Source organism: Calonectris borealis, chromosome 1 (genome assembly GCF_964195595.1).
Source record: "Calonectris borealis chromosome 1, bCalBor7.hap1.2, whole genome shotgun sequence".
Classification (NCBI taxonomy): Eukaryota; Metazoa; Chordata; class Aves; order Procellariiformes; family Procellariidae; genus Calonectris; species Calonectris borealis.
The window spans coordinates 54499485-54517418 of NC_134312.1; the positions used below are offsets into that span (position 1 = coordinate 54499485).

A 17934-nucleotide genomic window follows, 5' to 3' on the forward strand; every position below is an offset into this window, starting at 1 on the left:
CGTGGCTTACATGCTGAATTGAAGGAGGGGTATGTGGGCACAGGGATATAGAGAACAAGGACCACTGGAGTAGATTTAGAAGCCTGAAGTGTGCCAAAGAAGTCAGATCTTGTGCAGTTTACAGTCTTACCCACATGTAGAGACAGGTCCCAGCTGACCACATTTCTGTGCTGTCAGAGTTGAATACTCTCCAACCAGGTTCTTTTAGATATTACGCATGATGAGAGTTTAATGTTTAATATCAAATTCCCTTATTGAGCATATCTGGCATTACATGGGATTTTGATTCAGCAGAGTGATACAGCAATGTACTGAAATTGAATCACAAGCATAATATAACATTTGCAATATACAGTTGAATCACAGTGCAAACATGATTCTCATTACCGGTCTCTATACGTTCATTGTCACGATGCTGGGCCTCCCCAGGTGCTGGGAAGGAATATGTTGGTTGAAACCATCTCAAGCCCATTGCTCTCTTCAAACTTTGTTTTATTTGATGTCCAGCTTTTATACTTCATGTTGGGCTGAGCCACATATACACGGCACCCCCCTCCCACCCCTTGTGCTGGTCTGGCTTGCTCAGGAAGACATTATTCTTTGTTAGTTGTCTGAGGGAACCTGATGACTCACTGGTGCATCTGTCTTACCTAAAAGCATGGTAACCCTCCAGCCTCCCTGGTTTTGAGATAAGTGCAGCTTTCTTTACAGTACACTGTTCCTCAAGCTCATTGTCCTTTTGCCCTTCTCAGAGCTCTCCTCCACTCTTGGTTCTGTCAAAAGCGCCAGGTTTTCAGTACAAGGGAACATTTGGTTTCATTCGCCCAGATAGTCCAGATGAGATCTAGTATGTTTTCAGCATGGCAGATCACAGAAGCATGATAACAGTGCAAAGCAGGGGCCTGTACAACCTGTCTCATTCACAAAGGACAGATTGCAATTCCATTTTTCCTTTGAAAGTGACAGAATATTTTGAATAGGAAATGAAGCACCAGCTGCCAGTGAGTGGAAAGCACAAGGAATACGAAAACCTGTCCAATACCCTACAAAATTCAAAACTACTAGTTTGAAAAATATGAGTACCCTTCCAGGTGTTTATTCATATATATTCTTACAATATAATGGCTGTCAGTAGGTTTTTTGCCTAATATTGATCTAAGAGTTGAAGCCTTAAATTCTATTTCCATTTCATGAATTATGTTTTTTACGTCAGGATTAAATTAATAACTGTGTATTCTAATTACTCACCCTGATGTTATCGATACAGACACAATACCCTACAGGAGCGATATCTTATTGTGCTAGACTTTAAGCACATATGAATTAATTACCTAGAGGATGCAAACCCGAAATATAAGCAAGGCAGCTGAAAACTTACAAATGGAAACCAAAAGCTGGGTGTAAAAATTATGGGGATAGACAGCAAGTGTTCTCAGCACTCTAGAGGCTTAGTCATTTGCCACTGTCTCGCAGAAGTAAGTCTTTCTTGATTCCATCTTGTTGTGAATCTGTCTTTAGCCTAAATATGTGCTAAATGTACAAAATTTGAAGTGCTCTTGCTTGAGCACTGTCATTATTAAGTATGGGCAAGGGGTTGGGGCGCAGAAAGGAAGGAGTACTGAAATGTGATGTTCTGCTGCTAATGAAGCACTAGTGAGTGAAGAAAAGAAAGTCATAATTAAGAAAAAAGCCCCAAAACTATTCGGGAATCCTTCTCTAGGCTAGTAACAGCAGAAAAGGCTCGAGTTTGTTTATTGTTTTGTGACTTGTCAGTTCGGTATAAATAAGAACAGTAGCAAGCATAATACATTTTTTAAACCCCAGTATCATAATCAGCTCACCTGTTCACTCCTTCCAGGAAAAGAAGGGAGGTATGCTTAAGACTATACCAAATCTAAGTGAGTCAACCACTTCCCTGGGCAGCCTGTTCCAGTGCTTGATAACCCTTCCAGTGAAGAAATTTTTCCTAATGTCCAATCTAAACCTGCCCTGGCGCAACTTGAGGCCATTTCCTCTTGTCATGTCACTTGCTACTTGGAAAAGAGACCAACACCCACCTTGCTACAACCTCCTTTCAGGTAGTTGTAGAGGGCGATAAGGTCTCCCCTCAGCCTCCTTTTCTCCACGCTAAACAACCCCAGTTCCCTCAGCCGCTCCTCAAAAGATTTCTTCTCTAGACCCTTCACCAGCTTCCTTGCTCTTCTTTGGACGCGCCCCAGCATTTCAGTGTCTTTCTTGTAGTGAGGGGCCCAAAACAGAGCACAATAGTCGAGGTGTGGCCTCACCAGTGCTGAGTACAAACGGACAATCACTTCCCTAGTCCTGCTGGCCACACTATTTCTGATACAAGCCAGGATGCCGTTGGCCTTCTTGGCCACCTGGGCATGCTACTGGCTCATATTCAGCTGCCTGTCAACCAACACCCCCAGGTCCTTTTCCTCTAGGCAGCTTTCCAGCCACTGTTCCCCAAGCCTGTAGCGTTGCACGGGGTTGTTGTGATGCAAGTGCAGGACCTGGCACTTAGTCTTGCTGAACCTCATACAGTTGGCCTCGGCCCATCGATCCAGTCACAATCTAAGATACAGGAAATAATATAAAAAATATTCTATTCCACCTTCTGCTCAATATGTGTTTACGCACTCAAAATTCCTTATGTAAAAATCAGAAAAGAGTATCAAACTTCCCATTTAAGAAATGAGAGGTGAAAAGCAAAATACAAACCCAATATATTAGAAAACCTGACAGCACAGAAATTGTGGAAAATCCCCTAAAACTGGTAAGAGATTTCAAAACATTAAAAGTTCTAAAGCAAGGTTCTAGAACTTTGAATACAAATAAAACAAAACAATAAATGAACAACAGCGTGAAAATAATGAGAATTTAAAGTAATTCAAACAGACCTCAGTCATTGCAAGAAAATAAAATACACAAACATATGCATAGCAAATGGGTTTATACAAATCCAAGCGAGGGGGGGGGAAGCTTTCTAATTGTTACGAACATGTACGTCGTTGGGATTTTTTTGGGGCGCAGGGGTAATTTTTTGTTTACTTCGTAGACTTTACAGCAGTGTTTAACAGGTAAGAGCAAGCGATGTTCCATCACGACCTGTGACGGAGCAGGAAAAAATGGCGGGAACCCCGCCCCTCCTCGCTGCAGTCCCCAACCAGGTCGGCTCCCACCACATAAAAGCCGCCGCACCGCCCCGCTCTCGCTACACTCTTTTCCCGGACCTCAGCAGAGGCAGCATGTCTGGCAGAGGCAAGGGCGGGAAGGGGCTCGGCAAGGGGGGCGCCAAGCGCCACCGCAAAGTGCTGCGCGACAACATCCAGGGCATCACCAAGCCGGCCATCCGCCGCCTGGCTCGGCGCGGCGGCGTGAAGCGCATCTCGGGGCTGATCTACGAGGAGACGCGCGGCGTGCTGAAGGTCTTTTTGGAGAACGTGATCCGCGACGCCGTCACCTACACCGAGCACGCCAAGAGGAAGACGGTGACGGCCATGGACGTGGTCTACGCCCTCAAGCGCCAGGGACGCACCCTCTACGGCTTCGGCGGCTAAAGCTCTCCGCTCCCGCACCATCTCGAGAACCCAAAGGCTCTTTTAAGAGCCACCCACTTAAACTGGAAAAGAGCTGTGTTGCTTTAAAGCTGGTCAAAGCAAAGTGAATGTATTTACACTTTATTTCCGTTAATTAATCGTATTTTTTAGCGGTAAAATACTATGTAAATAGCTCTTAAAACGTGGTTAAGTACTTACTAATTAACTAAATGTGCGTTGCTAATAATTGTGGACTATCCTAGTTAAGTGGATCAGAGAACACACAAAGCTATTGATTTCGGTATCGGCATAATTGGACTCTAATGAGTTTAGGACTTTTTTTTTATTCTCCGAAAAATCGAGCTGAATAGCAGAACACCCTAAACTTTGGCTCCTGCTTTCAGCGGGTGAGCTGGCCCGGCTCAGAGGCAGGTACGCATCGCCCTGTGGGTATCTCTCGTTGTAGCTTGTATTTTTTCCCTAATTGAGTAAACAGTAGCAGAAGTAGATACCTATTGGTATTTAAATTATGTTAATCCCCGTACTGATGCTCGGCAGGTAGAAATGTATACGGGTGCGGGGTGGGAGGTGTCACAGCCGGCCGCCCCCGAACTCCTCCTTGTAAAATTTTAAATACCGGAATGATCGCAAGTCTGTCCTCTAGAAGTGATTTTTAGGGAGTCATCCGTTATTCTGTGGGTGTCCGGTGTGTTAAAGCTTAGGAAGCTTTTTCTTTCAATTTAGGGCTGCTGAAGCCGGAGCAGTTCTCCGTATCCAGTGTCAGTACCCATCCTCCCTTTGCCCGAAGGCCCTTCTCTACTCAGGCTGTGAGGACAACTCGCCTGCCTAGGAAAACTTAGCAGAAATATGCAGAGGGAAAAATGGAAAGCTCACGGACTACAAAGTTTGTATTTCAGCAAGCAACAGCCTGGGAATACTTCTTGTGCTGAAAGAAATTCAAAGTCGTTGAAAACACTATCCCTGGAATTAGAGCATTTTCATGTACAATTTGTCTCAATCCAAAAGCATTTACCATACCAGCTATGGTACTACTTTCTACTATTTCCAGATTAAAGTTACTCTACGTTTAAAAAAAAAAAAAAAACAAAAACCAACACAAAACCACCAAAAACCCAACAACCCCCTCTCCCCCCTGAAAAAAAGAAAAAACCTCAAGCCTCAAAATACTGTTATAAGGATACCTATTGAGGAAAACCTGCACAACACTTATTTTTTTCAAAGGTCGAGCCTCAATGAATTAAAAGAAAACAAACATGAATCCCCTGTGCATTCAGGACAGTGTAATTTACAATTAACCATTTCCCTTTTGAACACTTTTCGCTAAAGGTTTTCATTTTTTAGACAGACTGTAGAAATTGCTATAAGAAATGGACAAAACCGAAAACGAGCGGCGAGTGCAAGACGGGGGGAGGGTGAGGGCGGTTGGTAAAACGGCGCGCTTTCGAGGCGGGCTTTTCGCATTTGAAAGTATCCAATAAAAACGGCGCATTGCTGCCAGCCAATCAGAGAGGAGAATAGGCTATAAAAGCCGCCACGGCCAAGGGAACGTTACCATTCCACAGCACCGGTTCGAAGAGGCAGCCGGCTTTTCTCAGAGCGATGGCGCGCACGAAGCAGACGGCGCGCAAGTCGACGGGCGGGAAGGCGCCCCGCAAGCAGCTGGCCACCAAGGCGGCCCGCAAGAGCGCGCCGGCCACGGGCGGCGTGAAGAAGCCGCACCGCTACCGGCCCGGCACGGTGGCGCTGCGCGAGATCCGGCGCTACCAGAAGTCGACGGAGCTGCTGATCCGCAAGCTGCCCTTCCAGCGCCTGGTGCGCGAGATCGCGCAGGACTTCAAGACCGACCTGCGCTTCCAGAGCTCGGCCGTGATGGCGCTGCAGGAGGCGAGCGAGGCCTACCTGGTGGGGCTCTTCGAGGACACCAACCTCTGCGCCATCCACGCCAAGCGCGTCACCATCATGCCCAAGGACATCCAGCTGGCCCGCCGCATCCGCGGTGAACGTGCCTGAGGCTCCTGCCGCAGTTCCCCCCTCTGTGATCCTGAACTTCGTCCTTGCACCCTAAAGGCTCTTTTAAGAGCCACCACGTTGCACAAGAGAGCTGTGACACGGTCGTTCTTGATACTTGCATACAAGACTAAATCATCCTGAAGTTCTTTTAAGGTGTAAGTTTTTGGGACTGTTTTATGAGTACTAGTATTAGCTTGTTTCCTTCACACCCTCTCCAGCTCTGTGCTCAGCTTATTTCTCTGGACACTTGTCAATAGCCCTTTGCAATCAGATACCGCAATTCCAGTAAAAACATGTTTATGAGCCTTCCGAAGCAGTCGTCTCAAACTGCTTGATCGAGCAGACTGCTACATGCTGTTACAGTGAGAGGTTTGGAAATACCTAATCGACTATACAGAAAAAGAAACTGTACGAATCAGAACAAGGAATGCTCAGATAAGGTAAATGAAAAAGACTTTTCATTTAATATGAAAGGCAAGAACTATAATCCTTAAAAAAAAAAAGTAGAGTAGGACAGAAAGCCTATGATAATTCTGCCCCCTCCCTAGACTTGATACTTCCTGTAAAATATTTTATTTTGTAATGGTTTTATGGAGCAGTGCAGGTTTTTACTTTTAAGCAATGTGGAAGGCATAACCTGAGTTAGTGTTGGAGGATAAGCTTCAAACAGCTTTTTATTAAAAAAAGTTGATGTAAATATACTCTATCATTACTCTTACTAGGATATACTCTAAAAGTCCTAACGCTGTATTAGATATCCGAGACCCCTACCTCTATAAGTATGAGATAAATAAAACAAAAGTGCTAAGAAGATAAGCCTGATGCAAGGGATAAAAATGGGAAGTTCAATGAATTAGTCTAATTGTGATTTATATTCTCAATTTTCTTTGTTTGCTTTATGACTTCGAGGAAAGGCTGGAATAAAGGACGAAGAAGAGCTTGGAAAAAGCAAAGAGAACCTGGTGGATGCTTCTGGGACATCCTCCCTCCCATTTTCCAAATACATGGAGAGCACCGGCACAGGGGAAAGTTTCGTGGCTTTTGTGTGGGACCAAAAGGACTGGGGAAAGGAAGCAGCTGTCAAGCCTTGGCAGCTTTGTAACTGATGAGAGGCCTGTAGGAAATATGCTTATATGTTTTTGACAACTGAGGATAAGTGTTTTGTGTTTGATGATAAAAAGAAGGTGGAGTCAGTAGAGGAATACACATGGGAGGATCAGAAGGTCAACATTTACTAGAATTTAGTTGTTTCAATTAAGTTTTGTAGTCAGGAAATCACAGTTGGCCTTTAGTTCACTTCAATTTCTTGATTGTGTCAAGTCTTGCAGACTCTAGCTGTTTTAGTATTTCAGAGAATTCACCTTTTCTATTCATTCACAAATAAAACATTCAGATTCCTATGGTTTTTGCTTCTTTGTTGTTACAGCATCTTTTCCTCTGCCCCTGATAGTGGAGTCTGGCCTATCCAATACGCTTCTGTAACAGCCAAGTCAGTCTGAAATTAAAATTCAGATATTTGAGCATGGCATCTGGGGAACCCTGCAAGAAGTTTCATAGGGTGTGTTTCAGAAACACTACACAGGAGGTAAAACCTGGTAGATACAACTAATATTCACAGCATAACGATGTAGATATGAATGTATACACACACACACACGTACATGTTCTATATGTATATACACACATCTGTATGCTTTTCCCTCACTCACAAATTTAAATTCTTCTCAGTATCCATCCACCTCTGTCTCTTTCCCAGTCCCCTCTGCCCCAGCACCACCCAGCTTTATCCATCTGGCTTTATTTTTTGTGGTTCCAATAATATGATATGTTAGATCAAATGAAAGAAGCTACTTCGCATTTGGACTAGATGATTGTTGTAAGTCCCTTCCAACTCAAATATTCTATTCTATTCATCTCTTTGTACATCACCTTACTTGCAGAGTAAAGGGTGACAATTTTATAAAGTTGAAAGTGGAAGTGCTCCTGCTGGAATAGCACAGAGACTGTGCCTGTAAGTGCAATGTGAAAGGAATTATATGATTATAATTTTGAAATTAACTAGATGTCTGGCTACACTCTAAGACTTCAGCAGGCTCCATCCTGATTGTAACTGTTGTTCCACATTGGCAGTGTATTATTAACTGAAATGACTTAAGTTTGTAGCTAGGCACTGCTTCGAGGTGTTGAAGTTTCAAGGCCAGGTCGGACGGGGCTTTGAGCAACCTGATCTAGTGGAAGGTATCCCTGCCCATGGCAGGGGGGTTGGACTAGATGATCTTTAAGGTCCCTTCCAACCCAAACCGTTCTGTGATTCTGTGAGGTTAGCAAAGGTTACAATGGCTAAAACCTCAGACTTGTTACAATTGTAAATAAATAAAGAGTGAGGTCATGGGGTGAACAAAAATGACCTTACTGAAACAGACACTGGTGCCTGCTTACAGTGCACACCCATGCTCTCTAAAGGAGCCCTCGCTGATACCAGACTGTGGAATCTGCTCTCAAAAGTGAATGAGGAAATTATTCATCGTGACTGATAAGTAGTTAATATCTTGTTTGTGTTCCCAGATCTTGTATCAGTGGTCTCCAGTAAAATTGCTAAAAAGGACTGGGTAGGATCTTACCCAGGTGGTACTTGTTAGAAATAAGACAGTTCCTTCCCCCGCCCCCGTTAACATTAAATATGCTCTAGGACAACTGAAGCAGCAGAAGCAAGGAATGAAGTTATGCTTTTGTCATCTGACTTTTAAGAGAACACAGAACTTTTATGGCCTATTGGAAGGTTTTGTTTACTCCCGAGGCTGTCAGTGCAAAGTCTCTTCTCACATTATGCTGCCTCTCAAGACAAGGAGAAACTTAGTTATGCTATAGTATAAAACTTCAATTCCAAAACATGCCAGTATTTTTTTTCCATATCATCTGGGTTTCTTTTATTCTGATTCACTACAAACTCAGAAAAGTTTTTAATTTACATACAAATAAATAGAAGTGAAAACTATCTTAAAAAAAAAAAGTATACATTCTGTTTGCAAGAGACAGAATCAGAAAATAGACTAGCTCCTCTGTTTGCTACAGACTGCACAGCTGTTCTATTCATCACTTGGTAACACTGCAGCTCTCTACTTCCATTGTAACCTGGTTTCAAAATAAGGCCATGAAGATCAACAAACTCATTCAGGGGCCTTTATGTGGGAGGGAAAAAAAGAAGGGGAAAAAAAAAACCCAACAAACAAAAAAAGGGGAAAGAAACCCCCAAACCAACCTAACCTGGCCTGATTGCTACACTCTGCAAGTCTTTCCACCTTCTTTTCTCATCCATCCGAGTGCTGTCTCTGACAAATTGTGTCTATAGCGCAGCAAGGACCTCTAAGAGGAACCAACTGTGACCTTTCACAGCCGGGGAGAAGCCAGGAAGATGTTTCCAAAAATTATGGTAGAAACTGTTATTACTCTCTGTTATGAATCTGAGGCTTAATTTTTAACTTCCTATTTTAATGATCAGGATGTTATTCGGCTGGTCACTCCTGTTGTGCATGTCTCATAGAACTCGAGCAAAGGTGGGTCCTTATAAGGAAGGCTGAAAGCTCTGTACATATATACATGTATCCTGCCAGTATCTTCTGAAGAATCCTAGAAACCTGACTGCAGAAATCTGACAATTGAGCATATTTTCTGACTGCATAAAATCTCGTAATCACTATCTGGGGAAGTGCAAGTTCAAAGACAAATATATGTATACTCATTATTGGAAGAATACACAAATTTCCACTCCAAGATTTTTATAAAACTCTTATTAAAAATACCCCCCCATCCACCAAAAAAAAAAAAAACTCAGGAAATACGCAAACTTTATTCCACAGTTTTGTATTATCAATGGTAAGAAATCCGGACAAACTTGATAGTTATTCCTGCATACAGTACTTTTCAATCATAGTTTCTTGGCCTTTTTAGGTCTGTTTCTGCACTGTGAGAAAGCAGCCTCACACTCCCTCTCTCTTCAGCGTGGTCATCCATCGTTTTGAGGCCGGCCTCAAAACCCATCTTTTGAGACAGATATTCTTGCTCCCGGCGTTCACAAATGCTGGAGCAAAGCAGCAGCCCCCTTTCAAACAGACTGCCTTAGACGGGTTCAACAGTAACACAACTCCCGTGAGCGGCGGTAAGTTTCTGCTCTTGCCTAGGCCCAGCCAGCCGGGAGAGTTGGAGGCGCAGAATTCCTGAGCCCGGGCCCGCCCCGGACAGAGCCGTGTCCCGCCCCTTCTCCCTCAAAGCTGTTTCGAGTCCGGCATAGTCACGGCGATGTAAAAACCTCCATTTTGTCTGATGTTCTCTACTCGCCGTCCTTAAACTGGTACATCGACACACACCCCCGCCTCCAATTTTGTCTCTCCTCCCCGCCCAGTGTTCATACAATACCCGTTACTCCCCTTCAGTATTTGCAAAGCACTCGGCGAATTGCAGAGCAGGAAATTTAGAGCCTGTGGGGTTTATAAGAATGTTTATAAGCAGGCAATGTAGTAAAATATGAAAAAAAAACAAAACAAAACAAAAAGAAACCCCAAAAGAGGACCTGGCGCCGTAAAATCAAATACTACAGCGTAGAAAAAAATCAACAAAACATTGTTATTTCTAAAGCGTGCCCGTTTAACAACAGTGCTACAGCTCCTTTTATTGTGCACGTAGTGGCTCTTAAAAGAGCCTTTGGGTCTGTGTGGGCTGCCTCGGCGTCTGCCGGAACCGGGGAGGGGCCGCGGCAAGAGCCTCAGGCGCGCTCGCCGCGGATGCGGCGGGCCAGCTGGATGTCCTTGGGCATGATGGTGACGCGCTTGGCGTGGATGGCGCAGAGGTTGGTGTCCTCGAAGAGCCCCACCAGGTAGGCCTCGCTCGCCTCCTGCAGCGCCATCACGGCCGAGCTCTGGAAGCGCAGGTCGGTCTTGAAGTCCTGCGCGATCTCGCGCACCAGGCGCTGGAAGGGCAGCTTGCGGATCAGCAGCTCCGTCGACTTCTGGTAGCGCCGGATCTCGCGCAGCGCCACCGTGCCGGGCCGGTAGCGGTGCGGCTTCTTCACGCCGCCCGTGGCCGGCGCGCTCTTGCGGGCCGCCTTGGTGGCCAGCTGCTTGCGGGGCGCCTTCCCGCCCGTCGACTTGCGCGCCGTCTGCTTCGTGCGCGCCATCGCCAACCGCCTACAACCTCTCCCGTGAACCGAACAGGAGTAAATGAAAGCGAAGGGCACGGTGCCGTTATTTATAGAGCCGCCTCGTCTCTGATTGGACGACGGGAAACGCGACCTCATTGGGTACCGTGAAAATCCCCGCCTGGGTCCAAGGAAGCCGAATTCGCCGCTGCCTGCACCCCCACCCTCCCCACCCCCACCCCGCTCCGAGTCAGGGCTCCCGCGGCGCGAGTCCGAGGCCTGGGGGGCGGATTTTTCAGACGCGGCGCTCGTATCCCTTCTGCTTCTCCGGCTTTCCCTCTCCGCCGAGCTCCTGACAGATTAAAAACCGTGTGGAGACTCAGGAGCTATTCTTAAAACCGCAAATTCAGGAGCTATTCTTAAAACCGCAAATTATTTTAACAGATTTTTTTTTTTCTGGTGGGCTGCTAACAAAAGAAGAAAAAAGTTCCTTCAATGTCGCACAAAGCTCCCTCTTATAGTAACAGGCACATTATCACCGAGGGAAAGATCGCCTGATAAATCAAAACACAGAGAGAGACGCTTAAGAAATCCTGTAATGCAAGTTTGTGGCTGTAGCAAGTATGTTACAAGCTGCAACAATCGAGATGCACCTTTTAAGCTATTTTTCTCATGTTATTTTCTTCCCTCAAGGAAAATCGGCATGAGAGATCATAATTATCGTCAAGTAAAATCGTGACTTTGAGAATACTTAAGTCAATGAACTGATCTGTGAAATGAAGAGCTTAAAAAGGAATACGGAGTTACTCAATTATTTAATTTGCCCCTACTTGTTAACGTTGTGAGAAAACCAGGAGTGACCGCGAATATTTATTGATCGCCGTTGTCTGTGAGTGGTCAATGACTGCCGATAGTTTTATATAAACCTGAAAAAATGTTTTTGCCATTTTTTCCTCCGATGATGAAGGAAACAGAAGACCACTGCTTTAGAAGCGCTCCCCGGACGAGAATGGGGGAGAACTGCAAAAAAAGCCTTCGCGCAAGACTCCTTTTGACGCATTTTCTTAAAATGTGTTGCCAGGGACGCAATTTTCGGTCATGTGTCGTGTCGTGTCAACCTCTCCTCCAATATGTACTCTAGAAATCTATTAGTTTTACTCCTGAAATTGCTTTTAGAAAAAAAAAAAATCAACATGAAACTGAGGACAGGTTGTAGTCAAGAAAACAGTTTATTTAGAAATATCAGAAAGAAAACGTTCATCTCAGCAACTTTCATATTTTTCCCTAGGTGATACGTTTCCCTTTCTTCCTTGCAGTAGATTATCTATTCTTCGGTTACATGAAAGTTTTAATGTACAAGACATTTAATAATATTCCAGATAATTATGCTTAAATCGGCGAAGATTTTAAAAAAAAAAAAAGTAAAGAAAACATTGTTTTGATTACAAAGAGCACTTGAAACGGCTTTTAGGGGTATTTAAGGAGTACACAAAGGCAAAACCGTGTCTTACACAGCAAAAACAACTTCACCAGTAACAGCTAAATTAAAAGATTAGATTGCATTTATCTAATCAGAAAGCCTTTTAACAGTATTCCGTAATCGTCAGTTTTAACAAGCTTTGGAAATGGTATCGTAAATGCTTCAGATGTCCCTCCAGAAAAAACAATGCCACAGCTCTTCTTAGAATGAAGTGGGTGGCTCTTAAAAGAGCCTTTGTGTTCTTGAGATGGTGCGGGAGCGGAGAGCTTTAGCCACCGAAGCCGTAGAGGGTGCGTCCCTGGCGCTTGAGGGCGTAGACCACGTCCATGGCCGTCACCGTCTTCCTCTTGGCGTGCTCGGTGTAGGTGACGGCGTCGCGGATCACGTTCTCCAAAAAGACCTTCAGCACGCCGCGCGTCTCCTCGTAGATCAGCCCCGAGATGCGCTTCACGCCGCCGCGCCGAGCCAGGCGGCGGATGGCCGGCTTGGTGATGCCCTGGATGTTGTCGCGCAGCACCTTGCGGTGGCGCTTGGCGCCCCCCTTGCCGAGCCCCTTCCCGCCCTTGCCTCTGCCAGACATGCTGCCTCTGCTGAAGTCCGGGAAAAGAGTGTAGCGAGAGCGGGGCGGCGCGGCGGCTTTTATGTGGTGGGAGCCGACCTGGTTGGGGACTGCAGCGAGGAGGGGGCGGGGCTTGGGGCTCGCTCCCGCCCGTCCCCCCACTTTCTCTGTCTCGCGCCCCGCTGGCACAAAAATGCGGGTTTCATGCGAGTTTCCCTTCTCGCGGCACAAGCGGTTCGGTGTTGCTGCCCTTTTTCTGTACGTTCGTTTCTTTCAGATAGCAAAGCCGTTGGGTCTGCGTGTATAATAGTTTATATATTTTTTTAAATCTTTGATAACGTCGTGATCATTTAGAAGCAAAACCTCGATTCTAGAAAGGTATCCCAGTTACTGAATCACTTAAATTAGTCTTTAATTTTTTACTATAATTGTTATTTTAAAATACGGCTATGTGTTATGTAGTGCAGTTTCACCTGGTTGCATTGATTCTTACATGTGGCTTCAGTGTTTTAAACAGCTGCTCCTCATGTTTTTTTAATGGAGCATGTCGGAGAAAAATCTGTCCAATCGTGTTTCTCAGAAATTCTACTCCCCCTTGAATTTCTTTCTCATCTCCATTTCCCGCCCTTTCTGAACGTTTTCTCAAGGAGAGTTTAGCAGTAAAGGTACCTAATCGAGAGTTTAACCCTTACGTGCTCCACTTCATTTTTTTTAAGGTAAAACGGTTCTTTTGGACGAAGATTTTTACTATTTTTTCTTGAGGTGGCATAGACAATAACGTGGCTATTTTTTAGAGAGATTGAAAAATGAAATACGTAAAAAGAGGGGTGGTTTTGTCCTTCAGGGGAAGGTATTAAACTCTGGTTTTGCTTTCTTTTGAGAGGGAAAATCTTCTGAGGTTTTACTGTTGAAAACAAGAAACAATATTTAACAAAAATCATTCGGTAGCTGGCTTTCGACCTGAAAATGATCAGGATGGGTGAAAAAGGTTTCCAGTATTGAGCATTTGCTGCCCTCTCATGGACGTTGTTTGGTTTTTTTTTCCCTTACAAGCTGAGGGTCTTTATATAATGCATCCTTTCATAAAGATACTACATAACATTAATCAATAATCAATCTCTCTCTTCGTATAGGCCACAGATACAGATGTTCCATCTGCTAGCGGAGAAATCACTGTTCTAGTGGCCCCTCACTGGCAGATGAAAATAATGTAGCCTGCCATGTTGTTCATGCACAATCTTTTCAGCATAGGCCCAAAGGAAACTCAAACGGGGCAAGACAAACACCAAGACTCTGAAGGAGGTATCCTAAAGGCTCAAACCAGTAACAAACGTCCTGTTCCACAAGGACCTTGACAGTATTCTAGGTTGGGCTATGGAGATAATTCTGGAGTATAATGGGGATGCCACGGCTAAGTTCATGGTGTTCCCTTTCCAAAGGCCAGTTTGCTCCTTCCAGGGAGGGAAGTTCAGTGACCATGGCTGGACTGCTGTGGGATACCAGGCCACCGTGAGAAACTGGGCACTCCATAGTCAGGTCCTCAGTCATTCCCAGGAGATTTCGAGAGCAAGGTAGCTATATCCTACACTGGTAAGGAAAGACACTTGGTGTAACATTTGCTGCAGGTTTATTCTTCTCTGAGTACACAGGCAAATCCCCAGGATGTTACTAACAGGGTAGTTCAGCACTGCCTGCTGCAGAGCTCCCTTAACCCACTCTGCCATGAAAATCCAGTTCTTCAGTCTGCTCAATCCTTGGAATCTGACTGGATCACAAGTCCCTCCTGGGAGTTATTACCACCTGCAGACGCCTACCATGAGGTTACCAGATAATCCCGGGCTTCACCAAGTCACCTCCCCATGCAGTCCCTGATGAGTTCTCCCGCTCTAGAAAGCTGAATTTTTGTTTCTGCTTTTTTTCATGGGATAAAATTAAGTTAGAGCTTCATTCTATGACCCTGCTCCATAATGAGCTGCTTCTGCCCAGGAATCTGTGACTAAATATAGTATTTCCCCCTGTCTCTTGCTGTCTGTCTCCTCATCTCCATGCTCTCCTTGGCAAAATGTCACAATACATTTGGAAATGGATTTTTTAAAAATAAGTAGATACATACTTGTTCATAGCACTGTTTTTTAACTCATGACAGAAATTAATCTAATAAAGTGAAGCAAGGCTGGAGCCTAGTTCCCTCTCTTCTTCCCTCCCAGGTGATTCCAAATTATATATGAAATTTCATCTGGTCTACTAGGTCTGTCTGATAAAATTAAACCTGTAACTGTAACTTGAGATAGAAGTGTAATATCTTCTGGAAAGTTGCTAAGATTCACAGAATCATTTGCATTGGAAGGGACATTCAAAGATCATCTAGACTAACTCCCGTGCTGCGTGTAGGGACATCTTTCACTAGATCAAGTGAAAGCCCTGTCCAACCTGACTTTGAGCATTTCCATGGATGGGGCATCCACAACTTCTCTGGGCAACCTGGTCCGGTGTCCCACCACTTTCATCATAAAAAGTTTCTTCCTTGTGTCCAATTTCAGTTTAAAATCATTGCCCCTTGTCCTGTGACTACAGGCCCTTCTGAAAAGTCTTTCTCCATCTTTCTTATAAGCTCCCTTCATATTGAAAGGCTACAATAAGGTCTTGCCAGAGCCTTCTCTTGTCCAGTTAAAAACCCAACTTTCTCAGCCTTTCTTCATGGGAAAGGTGTTCCAGCCCTCTGGTTATTTTTCTGGCCCTTGATGGGGTTCACATGGGCCCACTCCTCAAGCCTGTCAAGGTCTCTCTGGATGGCATCGCTTCCCTCTAACGAATTAGCTGCACCACTCGGCTTGGTGTCATCCACAGACTTGCTGAGGGTGCACACCATCCCACTATCTTTGTTACTTATAAAGATATTAAACAGTATTGGTCCCAGTACGGACCCCTGAGGGACACCACTCGTTACTGGTTTCCATCACTCGTTACTGGTTTCCATTTAGACATTGAGCTGTTGGCTGTAACTCTTTGGATACAGCCATCCAGCCAATTCCTTATCCATTTAACAATCCATTCATCAAATCCATACTTCTCCAATTTAGAAGTAAGAACATTGTGGGGGACCATTTCAAAGGCCTTACAGAAGTCCAGGTACATGACATCAGTTGCTCTTCCCTTATCCACTGATGCAGTCATTCCATTGTAGGAGGCCACTAGATTAGTCAGGCATGATTTGCTCTTGGTGAAGCCATGTTTGCGGTCTCTAATGACCTCCCTGTCTTCCATATGTTTCAATATAGCTTCCAGGAGGATCTGTTCCGTGATCTTACCAGGCACTGAGGTGAGGTTGACTGGTCGGTAGGTCCCATGGTCCTCTTTATCATCCTTTTTAAAAATGGCTGTGATATTCCCTTTTCTCCAATCTCTGGGAACTTCACCTGACTGCCATGACTTGTCAAATATGATGAAGAGTGGCTTAGCAACTATGTCTGCCAGTTCCCTCGGGACCCTGAGATGCATCTCATTGGGCCCCATAAACTTGTGTTTGTTCATGTTCTTCAAATGGTCTCAAACCTGATCTTCTATGATGGGAGGGACTTCATTCTCCCCATCCCTGCGTTGAGGTTCAGGGACTTGAGATATGTGGGAAGAGAGATTGCCAATGAAAACTGAGGCAAAAAAAAAATGTTGAGTATCTCAGCCTTTTCCATGTCAGTTGACACTAGTTCTCCTGTCATATTTATTGGGAGGAGAGGGGCACATTTTTTTTTATCTTCTTTTTATGAGGAAAAAAAAAGATTTTTTACTGCCCTTGTGTATCTTGTTTTTCCTGCCCAGGCAACTAGGATTTTTGGGATAGTTGTCACATGGAATATTTAGTCAGCTTTTCTTTGACACTGGAGAAGAGGAAATATGTCTGAAAAACACCCGCTTTTAATGAGAAAAGTCTCCTGTCTCTGGAGTGCACGAACTCACCAGATCTGGTCCTGACAGGAGAGAGATGCTGGTGATACTAAAGTGTTCTCTCTGACAGGATAAAAATATTTAAGGAGTTAAGAACCAAATGGCCAAAGGCAGGCAACCAGGAAATGGGCACAGAATTCTTTTATGAAGATGGTAAATCTATGGTGGAGAAAACAGAGAAGCAGGGAAGAAGTGGCAAAACACCACAGTGGCAAGGGCAATGTGCATTTTTACAGTGACATACAACTGAGCATGAATGTGCAGTATGCAGACCAAGTATATACTTGGTTGACTAGTGCCAGCATACACTGGTTGCTAAAAGAACAACAGGAACTCCTTCTTTTATGGCTAGTGCAGGTCCTGACCTATGCTTTGTTTATTTTTCTTGTTTTCAGTGTTTGACAAGAACAATAATCCTATTATTATTTTTTTATATTTCATTTTTGCCACAGCTCCTGGCAGCCCGATCCTGAAATCGTTGAAAAGGAAACCCTGCAGTCCTTGGGAAAACCAAGCACTGGGGTTTCACTGATGTTCCAGCAGAAGGCCTGCAGGAGTGATGAGAAAAGCTTGCGAGGCAGTGGAAGTGCAAAGAGATCACAAAAAACAATCTGCAAAGTGAAAATTTGAATGAAACACAACTCCAAATCTAGAAAGAGTTGTCCAAAATTGAGTATGGAGAGTGAATGGAGATCTCAGGAGGAGTCACACCAATGACTTTTTTGTGCTTTGACAACATGTTCTGGAGAAGAGGGATCTCAAATCCCGACAGAGAAACGTGGCTGGTATCCCAGAGTGCCCAGCACTGGTCTGGGCGCATTGTGATCTAGGTAGTAAAAGAGAAATTTGTGGCAGAAAAACTCCATCATGTAACCTTGCTAAGTCAAAGGTGTCCAGGTGAAAAGTGGTTCTGTACCTGAACTCAAGCTGCCCCAAATCTGTACTGCCATGTGAGCAGCAGAGAACAGGTCTGGTATTAATGATAATCATATTACACTCTTACTTTCAGGGACTCCATTCCTGTCCATACACTATAGCTGTCTCCCCACTCAGCTCCATCCTTTTGAGAACCTGTAAACTTAGTCTTGAAATGTACGTATTTACATCTCTCCATTTATTCAGCCCAGGATACTACGAAGGGCTTTTTTCTGCTTTATTCAGCTTGAGGTACTCACTACTGCTGAGGATATGTAACAACAGCATATCCCTATTTTAAACATCTTTGCACCTGAACTAACATGGTTCAGCCTTT

At 44.5% G+C, this 17934-nt stretch overlaps 4 protein-coding genes across 5 annotated transcripts; 2 read left to right on the plus strand and 2 right to left on the minus strand.

Moving 5' to 3' along the window:
- The first annotated feature begins 3241 nt into the window (after window positions 1-3241).
- Window positions 3242-3616, plus strand: LOC142085831 (histone H4). Its single transcript, XM_075158264.1, has one exon. It carries the CDS (start codon window positions 3249-3251, stop codon window positions 3558-3560), a length of 312 nt encoding a protein of 103 aa, XP_075014365.1. The 5' UTR covers window positions 3242-3248; the 3' UTR covers window positions 3561-3616.
- Window positions 3617-5127: 1511 nt separating this feature from the next.
- LOC142083355 (histone H3) lies at window positions 5128-6950 on the plus strand. Of its 2 annotated transcripts, none has more exons than XM_075152668.1 (2): window positions 5128-5725; window positions 6480-6936. In XM_075152668.1, the coding sequence occupies exon 1, from the start codon at window positions 5160-5162 to the stop codon at window positions 5568-5570; it is 411 nt and encodes a 136-aa protein (XP_075008769.1). In that variant the 5' UTR covers window positions 5128-5159; the 3' UTR covers window positions 5571-5725; window positions 6480-6936. The 2 variants fall into 2 exon arrangements, 1 of the variants encoding a protein (XP_075008769.1); XR_012674031.1 differs by lacking the exon at window positions 5128-5725 and adding an exon at window positions 5737-6010 and having other exon boundaries at window positions 6480-6950.
- A 3213-nt stretch (window positions 6951-10163) lies between these two features.
- On the minus strand, window positions 10164-10764 carry LOC142085875 (histone H3). The gene has a single exon (XM_075158401.1). It carries the CDS (start codon window positions 10738-10740, stop codon window positions 10330-10332), a length of 411 nt encoding a protein of 136 aa, XP_075014502.1. The 5' UTR covers window positions 10741-10764; the 3' UTR covers window positions 10164-10329.
- Window positions 10765-11901: 1137 nt separating this feature from the next.
- LOC142083365 (histone H4) lies at window positions 11902-12799 on the minus strand. The gene has a single exon (XM_075152684.1). The coding sequence runs from the start codon at window positions 12759-12761 to the stop codon at window positions 12450-12452; it is 312 nt and encodes a 103-aa protein (XP_075008785.1). The 5' UTR covers window positions 12762-12799; the 3' UTR covers window positions 11902-12449.
- Between the last annotated feature and the right edge of the window lie 5135 nt (window positions 12800-17934).

Excerpts from the sequence above, each read along its gene's own strand:
- LOC142085831 (XM_075158264.1), top strand. The coding sequence starts at position 3,249 with ATGTCTGGCAGAGGCAAGGGCGGGAAGGGGCTCGGCAAGGGGGGCGCC.
- LOC142083355 (XM_075152668.1), top strand. The coding sequence starts at position 5,160 with ATGGCGCGCACGAAGCAGACGGCGCGCAAGTCGACGGGCGGGAAGGCG.
- LOC142085875 (XM_075158401.1), bottom strand. The coding sequence starts at position 10,740 with ATGGCGCGCACGAAGCAGACGGCGCGCAAGTCGACGGGCGGGAAGGCG.
- LOC142083365 (XM_075152684.1), bottom strand. The coding sequence starts at position 12,761 with ATGTCTGGCAGAGGCAAGGGCGGGAAGGGGCTCGGCAAGGGGGGCGCC.